This window comes from Caloenas nicobarica, chromosome 2 (genome assembly GCF_036013445.1).
Source record: "Caloenas nicobarica isolate bCalNic1 chromosome 2, bCalNic1.hap1, whole genome shotgun sequence".
Classification (NCBI taxonomy): domain Eukaryota; kingdom Metazoa; phylum Chordata; class Aves; order Columbiformes; family Columbidae; genus Caloenas; species Caloenas nicobarica.
In genome coordinates this window covers 128,783,912-128,792,364 of record NC_088246.1, presented here as the reverse complement: position 1 = coordinate 128,792,364, position 8,453 = coordinate 128,783,912, and the positions used below count along the sequence as shown (strand labels likewise).

At 52.9% G+C, this 8,453-nt stretch overlaps 2 protein-coding genes across 5 annotated transcripts in view; one reads left to right on the top strand and one right to left on the bottom strand.

The window, feature by feature from the left end:
- The first annotated feature begins 864 nt into the window (after positions 1-864).
- On the top strand, positions 865-2,350 carry CRH (corticotropin releasing hormone). Its single transcript, XM_065630144.1, has 2 exons — positions 865-971; positions 1,499-2,350. Exon 2 carries the CDS (start codon positions 1,514-1,516, stop codon positions 2,033-2,035), a length of 522 nt encoding a protein of 173 aa, XP_065486216.1. The 5' UTR covers positions 865-971; positions 1,499-1,513; the 3' UTR covers positions 2,036-2,350.
- The window catches only part of TRIM55 (tripartite motif containing 55), a 40,110-nt gene continuing 33,773 nt past the window's right edge, over positions 2,117-8,453 (bottom strand). For 2 of the 4 annotated variants that reach the window (XM_065630139.1, XM_065630140.1), the window contains exon 10: positions 2,117-4,802. In XM_065630139.1, the coding sequence (XP_065486211.1) occupies positions 4,683-4,802 (120 nt within the window). In that variant the 3' untranslated portion in view covers positions 2,117-4,682. The remainder of the gene's footprint in view (positions 4,803-8,453) is intronic. The other 2 variants (XM_065630141.1, XM_065630142.1) reach the window with 1 other exon arrangement.

Sequence of the window (8,453 nt, the reverse complement as noted above, 5' to 3'; positions counted from 1 at the left end):
GGGCAGCGGTGCCGGAGGCAGCAGGGCAGGAGGGGCGGGCGGAGCGGCACCCGGGCTGCGGTCTCCGCCCGGCTCATGCTCCCGGGGCGGCCCCGGCAGCCGCGGCACCTCCAGGGTTTCCCGCCCCCCTCCCGGGGGGTCTCGCCAAGAGCTTTCCGCCCCCTGTCCCGGCGGCGGGGGCGCGGGCAGCTTGTGCGATGTGATGGTGCCAGCGGTGCCGCGGGTCCCTCCTGGCACCGGCACCTGCCTGCCCCGCGGGGCTCGGCTGGGGTCCTGCCCGCTTGCCGGGGGCAAGCGCTGTCCCGGCCCGGGCTGGCCCCGGGCACAGGGCAAAGGGGGGATCCACGCAAAAACCGCGACCCGCTGAGCCTCCCGCGCCGGCCGGCCGCAGCCTCCCCAGAGGCGGTGGGTAGCCGGGGGGGAGCGGGGATGGGGGAAGGACACAGCCCGGATGGCAGCCCCGGTACCGGGAGGTTGAGGTCCTACCCCGCGGGCCGGCCCGCGAGTGGAAATTTTCCCCGGAGTGACCTCTTATAGTACGCGCCCACTAGGAAATCTCATTCAAGTATTTTTGTCAATGGAGTGTGGGGGGGCCACCCTTCTCCCCGGCCCCCGGCCCGGCTGACGTCACCGCAGAGGCGATAAATATCTGTTGATATAATTGGACGTGAGATTTGGAGTTGCGATAGCGAAACTCGGCCCATCGCCGCTCCGACGGGCCCCCATGATTTATTCAGCAGTGGATCGGGGCACGCAATCGGGCTGTCAGGAGAGCGTCAGCTTATTAGGCAAGTTCTGCGTGATTCCAGGAGAGGGTCTAAGCTATAAAAATCCCGCACCCCGGCTCTGATTAGGACCAAATCTGATCCCAAGTTCGCCAGGAGCCGACTCTGAGGGAGAGCGAGAGGAAGGGACACCGGGCACCGCCGAGCCCCGCCGCCGCCTGCCCTGCCCTGCCGCCGCCGCCCCGGGTAGGTGCGGAGCCGCGCCCGGGCGCGGAACGGGCTGCGCTGCGCTGCGTGGGGCTGAGCGCGGGTCCCGCGGGTGGCGGGGAGCTCCCCCGGCGGGGCGGGGAGGCGCAGGGGAGCCGAGACCTCGCACCACGCAGGTTTTGGGGACAGCTGCCCCGCCGCAAGCACCCCACGCACCCTCCCACCCCCCGGATGGGTGAAGAGGCTCGGGTCCACGCACACGCGTGGAGTCTCTCCACAGGGGCTCTGCCCAGCCTCGTCCCCGGGAGCCGTTGCCGGCGCAGCCCACAGCCTCCCCGCAGGGCTGTTTCGCGGGTGGAGGCGACTGCCTCGACGGCGGGGGCCGGCCGGGGCTGAGCGCCGCCGGGCCGCGGCGCCCGGTGCGCGGAGGGGTGCGGAGAGGCGCGTTTCAGCACCGGGACAGCGGCGGCGGCGAGAGCCCCCTCCCCAGCCCCGCACCGCCCTCCCTGCCACCGCGGCTCGGCTGTGTAACACCCGCCCCCCCGCTCCCCCTCTGCCTCCTGCAGGTTTGAGCCCCAACCATGAAGATCCCGCTGCTCGTCTCCACGGGAATCCTGCTGGTCGCCCTCCTGCCCTGCCAGGAGTGCAGAGCTCTCAGCAAGAGCCCGGTAGTCCCCCACGGGGCTCTGCACCAGCCAGATTTCTTCCAGCAGCAGCAGCAGCAGCAGCAAACTCTGCCCGTCCTGCTCCGCATGGGAGAAGAGTATTTCCTGCGCCTGGGCAACCTCAACAAGAGACCCGTTGGCTCTTTCTCCGCCTCTTCCAGCGGCACCAGCCACCTACAGCCCGAAGCCTCCGCCAGCAACTTTTTCCGGGAGGCGGTGCAAGAGCTGCAGCAGCTGCCCGAGCGCTCGCTGGGGAGCCCCGAGGAGGGCGAAGCCGAGGGGGAGGCCGTGGAGAGGGAGAAGCGTTCCGAGGAGCCCCCTATTTCTCTGGATCTGACTTTCCACCTCCTGCGAGAAGTCTTGGAGATGGCCCGAGCCGAGCAGCTAGCGCAGCAAGCTCACAGCAACAGGAAACTGATGGAGATAATCGGGAAATGAAACGGCCCCTCCTCGCCTTGCCAAAGAGATTCCGCAGTTAGCACAAGAATAATTACACCGTCCGATGTACCATAGTGCTGCTCTGATGTCATCTCTTTATTTTTATATAGCTTTAAACCTAGAAGGGTGTACTCCGAACAGCCTCTGTCCCTTGAATAGCATGCACAACCGTGTACCAAGTGCAGAAACACGAGTGTCGTTCGTAACCTCCCCTACCTTTATTTATTTATCCATTTCCCAGTTATTCTAGTGCCATCGCTACGTAGGGATGTGTGGGCATTGGAAGAAATGGTGTCAAGAAGACAGATAACTTTTCTGCTGGGGGCAGGGAGGTGGGAGGGGGAATCTCTGTAAGCTACTCTAAATCCACTTTTTTTCCTGTAAACATTTTCACAATAAAACATCTTTTCAGCGCTCGGTCGATTTTGTTGTGTAAGAGAATGTTTAATATTTATATTTTTAATAAAAGCTGCAAACTAACGATGGCTTGATAGACTTTCTTCCCCAGACGCCTGAGGGCTGCTCTCCCCTCCCCAGCGCTTACCGGGCCGGGGGGGCACCCGCGGACACCCAGAACCGCAGGGAGCCCTAAGTCACTCCCGGGGATGTTTTTTTCCCCCCTCCCCGTCCCTGCGGGGTCTCCCAGAGTCGCGCCCCGACGTGCCGCCGGCCCCGGGCACCGAGCAGGGGCTGCCCCCCGCCGCCGCGCTCGGCACATGCTGCTCCCGGAGATGGAGGGGGTCGGGGACCGGTCGGTGTCCCCAAGCCCTGCCGAGTCCCACCTCAGCAACCCCCCGAAGGGGCTCCCCGGCTCCTCCAGCTGCGGACAGAACGGGGCAGTCTCCTCCCGCCAGAGCGCAGTGATGAGAAACGGGTGGGGCGCTCCCACATATTTTTATTGTTTTCTTCCTAGCTCTGCTCATCCTCCCCGCACCCCAAAAGAGAAGGTTCCTCCCCGCTTCGGTTCCCCCCGACCCGGTGGCTGTGCCCAAGCCGGGTCCCTCCCAGGGGCGCTGGAGAGGTGGCGGTGCATATGAGGAAACTTCCTGGGAGGAACGGAGGAAAACCTGGCAGGACAACAGGGAGAAAATAGGAAATCCCTCACTCCAAACCACATCGCAGGGAAAAACTGCTCCAGCAGCGGGAGGCGATGCGGCGGCAGTGGCGGTGCGGAACGGTGCTCGCCCTGGGCTGTGCGAGTCTCAAAGCTTTGCGCAGACCTCACCTATGCAGCTCCCCAGAAAACTTCTCTCAGGAGCGTTTTCCAGGGGAAACAGATACAAGTGAGGGTGGATGTGACTCAGCCCCATAGCCAGGGATGGCTAGAACTGGGGCTGACCCTTCACAGCCTGCTGACCAGGCGCTGCCTTGTGTCTGCACTGCCAGCTCACCCATCCTGCTGGGGCACAGCGCAGCCCTACATCACGGCACAGCCCCCTGCCAAAAGTGTGTTTAGTGCCTGGCTTGGGGCTCCTGGAAAGATCCATGCTGAACCCTGGCACAGAGCTTGACACCTGGTCCCCCATGGCACCAAGCACTCTCTGCAGCCTGCCAATCTGTCTTAAACACTACTGAGTGCTGACACCCTGTCCTCAGTGACAAAACTTGCAGAGTGTCACCTTCAGTACGTCTTGTAGAGCTTCTTCTAAGACACAAATCCGATTTCATTGGATGGCTCAACACCTGCCATGCACATGGAACAGGACATTTGGCATTCACCTTTTCTACAGGGCACCATGGGGCCTTCAAATTAAACCTTGAATGAATACCTGTGACCTCCTCACCGCATCCTGGTTTCATGCAAGAATGTGCCCCTTTTCCTACATGCACGAATGACTGAGAAGACATAGACACAGATAATGGCTGGACAGACGTGGGCAGCATCCTAATGGCTGCTCCACAGGCTCAGAGCTGTGTCCTGCATTCCTGCACGGGGGTGGCCAGTGCTCTCAGCAAGTGCATCTTCCTCACCCCTGTCCCTGGGCACCTTCTCTACAGATAACCCCTTTATGTGAGCGTCATCTCTCGTGCCTTAGCAGGAAGAGCAGATGTGAAGGAAGAAATGGCAGCTTCCCTCTCCCCTCCTGTGTTCAGCCTCTGCGGCCAGGGAGGCAGTGGTACCGTGGGGACTATGAGAAACTGCAGAGAGGTGTTGAGGTGCGACCCTGTCTTGGGGCTGCCAGGGACATGATAGTGGCACTGAAGTCACCAGCACCAATGAGCCAGGATGCAGGAGGATACTGAGGAGAAACGCTGTGTTGGCAAAGGATGCTACTAGTGAATATTTTAGCTAACAATATTGGTGAAGCATTTACACCTACACAGGGATATGCCAAAAAGTGAATAACAAAACACTAGCAGTGCTCAGCCTACAGCTGTAGTGATGCTATTTCACCCCTGGAAACAAGAAATCATTGGAAAACACTATGACTACCATACAGTATAGCAATTTTTCCCCATGCTCCCATCCCTCTCAGGACTGTCATCTCAAGGGCCAGGTGCGATGTGGAGGTCAGTTGAGTTCCTGGGAATGAAACCTGCTTGGATGTCCTTTTCCAGGCCAGTTTCTTTGTTGACTGCAGCCAGGCTGCCTGTGCTCGCGGTCCCTCTGAGGAGAAGCACAGCAGAAGCCAGCCAAAGTGAGTCATCATTCATTCAGTGAGTTCAACCAGGAGAAGGAGAAGATATGACGAGCCGGCTCATCACCCCTCTCGTTGCTCACAGGAGTTTCCTCCACTTGTCCTTGAGGGGACGGTTCAGAACCAGTCTGTAAAGAAAGGAAAAGTTGACAAATGGAAGAGGAAAAGATGAATTGCATTAAAATCCTTAAGATTTCACAACACACAGAAAAACAGAATGAAGTGAGAAAGAGGAGAAAAGGCAGGGAGCATAGAAATTTGGAGAGGCCAGCCAGACTTCTAATGCCAGAGAATCAGAGGGACTTTTGCCATGGACAACGGCAAAGGGAGGATTACTCTGGGTGAGCGTGTCGCACCTGTGCAAAGGGCTTAGTCCTCATTTGGACCTCTGGAATATTATCACTGAAGGTGATAACTGCCTCTTCAGAAGTTATCCTGAGCCAGCTTGGCTCGTGTAGCTGGGGCCTCCAGATTGATGCGGACCAAAGCCAAAATTTATTGTCTGTGCATTGCCAGTCAAAATGATACTTGTTCTGCTGTCGTGAAATCTGCCTTGAATGTGGTTTTCTTTTTTTTTTCTTTAAAGTATTTTAATATTTATTTCACTTTGATTTCACTCAGTCCAAGAACAGAGATATAAGCTTCTACTTATATCCCAGGCCAAATTCTGTGTTCGTTTGCACAGGTATGCTATGCTTACAGTAAAAAAAAAATAATCAGGACATGACATGCTGTAGCTGCTAATCACAGAAATTATTGTCATTTTTTAAATTACCCAAATATTTAACAGGCCAGCATGATATACAGAAAAATTTTTACTAGTTCCAGTGTTTTCAGATCCCTTCGTTGGAGATTAAAGACCAACTTTGTGACAGTATCAGAAAACCTATTAAAGATAAAATATTCAAAATTGGGTGATTTGGTAGCTAAGGAATGCCTTTTGTCTTTATCATTAAAGTCGCAATTTAACATGCAATATACAGGATATTTTTTTCCCCTCTGTATTCCAAGATGTGCACAGACATTATTGTACATTCTTAAAATTGAAACAGCCAATACCCCCAGCCTTCTCTGTGCAGGGTTTCGCCTTACTTTGGGAACTTCAGTGTGATCTCAGGAGAACTATTTGCTGTCAAGATACTAACTGATGGAGGGAAAATGACAGAGCAGTGTCCTCTGAATTTTAACATGACTCAATAATTTGTAACACTGTCCTAAAATGGAAAGTTACCAAAGCAGCGAAGCTAGCAGACATACCCAGGAACAATGGAGCGAGGGTGCTTGTGAGGAGCTGAAGCATGGGATGGATGATTTTTCCAAGCATTTTTATAAGTGCTTAATGTTAAAGTGTACCACAGGAATTAGTAAGAACTAATGGTATGTTAAGTATAAATCGGCTACTGGGCTTCATTCCAGTTACTACCTATTTGAGTGTGTGACACCAACTGCCAAGAAAACATGGAGGTATGAAAAAAGTAGCTCCCTATTTCTTTATGTCTAAGTAGGGTTCATAGCTCCTTTTTCAGACCTAGATCCTCACTTGCTCTTGACTGGAATAGCCCTACTTGTTCCAATGAAATACTGTCTAAGAATTTGCTTTAATACTTGAAATGTGGACTAATCTTTGACTTAGATTCATATTTTCAATGCAAAGCACTCACTGCTACTCACTGCAAAATACAGGGCTCAGAAAGGATTTTTATGGACAAGGATCTTGCAGAAGAATATAGCTTTTACTTGCTAGCTTTATCATGTACTGTAAAGAGAGCACAAGCATGGTGAAAAATCTGGGAGAAACAGCTGCCCACTTGAACACAGAAGTCTATTTTCAGCAGTGCTGGTGAGATGTGTCGTCTCCGAGGTTTGTGCAAAAGTATTGTAAAGAATCTGGCCCACGAGGCCAGATCTTCAGCTGAAAAGGCACGTAGCTAATTGAGTCATGATTGCAGAAGATCTGCCTCTCAGCCCAGGGAAGTCCTGAATGCAAACCTTCCAGCTGAAATCTTCCAACACTGATTACAAAAGTCAGGTACCAGCAGTAAATACACGACCAGACTTTCTGAGTCGTAAGGGATTCTGCACTTTCTTGATCTCAGTGGATGCAGGCACGTAGGTGGTTTATTAGCCCTCTGTGGTGCTGAAAATTTTGCCTTTTATTTTTGGAAATGCAGCCTGAGTGTCTGGACTAGCTAAAAGTCATTTTGAAATTGGTTGTGCAATTTTGTGCACCGAGCCCTGAGCAGTGTGTGTTAGCAGGCGTGGGACAGGCCTCCCCACTTCTCAGCCTGCAAAGGAATAGGACTGCCAAGAGGTTTAGAAAAAAATTCCTGCATTTTCATTCTTTTTTACTTAAAACCACACTGGTACCTTGTCATTTCTCTTCCTGTGCAAGACAGGCTTTCTTTAGTACTTCCACTTGATGTTTCTTTCAACCAGCCATTATCCAGACATATACACTAAACTAAGCTTTAGTTTGAAGCTAAGAACTACCTATGGGCTTAAAGCTAAGAAGCTTGTTTCATAGGATGTGGGCCTAACATGTTAAAAGGAAAAAAGCACAATGTAATGACTGAGACTGGCCAGGTGACTGCATTGCCTTGTTAACCAGCTCCGCTGGTGCTGCATTTCAAACAAAACAATCTTTGTCTGCATCACTGCCAAAACTGTATTTCATAATGTGTTAACTCCTTCATATTCTGCTGAGATGACATCTTCCTGTGTCAGCAAAACGATGTTGGAGCTCCAACATATTCCCACTGGGTTTGGCTGGAGGAAGCATTCAGTCCCTGCACCTCGCGGGACTCAGCAGGCTGCCACTCTGCAGTACCTCCATGTGCCTTTCTAAGAGCAATCGTTTGCCATCACACCCAGCTGGGAGTGAAGCAAGAGCACAACTGACAATAGGGCCATTCCTCAGCTTTTAGGCTTCTATTTTCACACCTGTGACACTTTGGTATTTGTGCTCTGAGTCACACAGTGACTGAGGTGCGCTATTCCCATGTGAGGCAAGAGACCATCAAAAGGCGCCAGGAGTGGTTCTGTCCACACTATTAAACCTGTTCCTCCCTTCCAATGGCAGCCCACACAACTGGGATTGTCTGAGGCAAAGTTTTCAGCTCTAGACTTTTACAGAAAGCAACTTTTTTGAACCAGGAGATGATTCGGAAAGGTGGAAAGCAGAAGTGGGTCTCCTCAGTGTCAATACAGGGGTCATCTGACCCCTCTGGAGGTCCTTGCAGTCTCATCCCGGATCACCTCGCTCTCCCTGTTACCGCAGCCCCGCTCAGCTGCCAGAGCAGAGCTTTCTGCTGAGCACGGCACAGCCCTTGCCACACGCCTTTCAGACGGTTCCGATTCAACACTTCATCGTGTCTGTCCATTGTTATTAGGTAACTGTTGTTAAGCTTCTACCCAAGCTTTATCTTAGTCTTGGAGATCTCATGGGTAGGGCTTGTTTTTCATATTACCTAGAAAAACAAGTCCCAACCCTTGATTTGGGTCCCTAACAGTAATAAGGAATAACTAAAGTGTTTACCTCAGATTACATTAATGACATCAGGCCAATGCTGAGAGAGTGCTGAATACTTACACTTTGACTTATATTTTCCCCCGTAGTGTCGAGTGACATCAGATGATGCTTTCAATAAGCACCGGGAATTTTCACCAGGCCAGCTCATGAAGCAGGGAGGGAAGCACACCCTGCATGACTGATGGATTTGTTTTTCCCATAAGCAAAGTCCAGGCTGGACTTTACATGCCAATTCTTTGGAGGTGCTGAG

What these genes read in the sequence shown, in the direction of transcription:
- CRH (XM_065630144.1), top strand. Translation starts at nt 1,514, where the DNA reads ATGAAGATCCCGCTGCTCGTCTCCACGGGAATCCTGCTGGTCGCCCTC.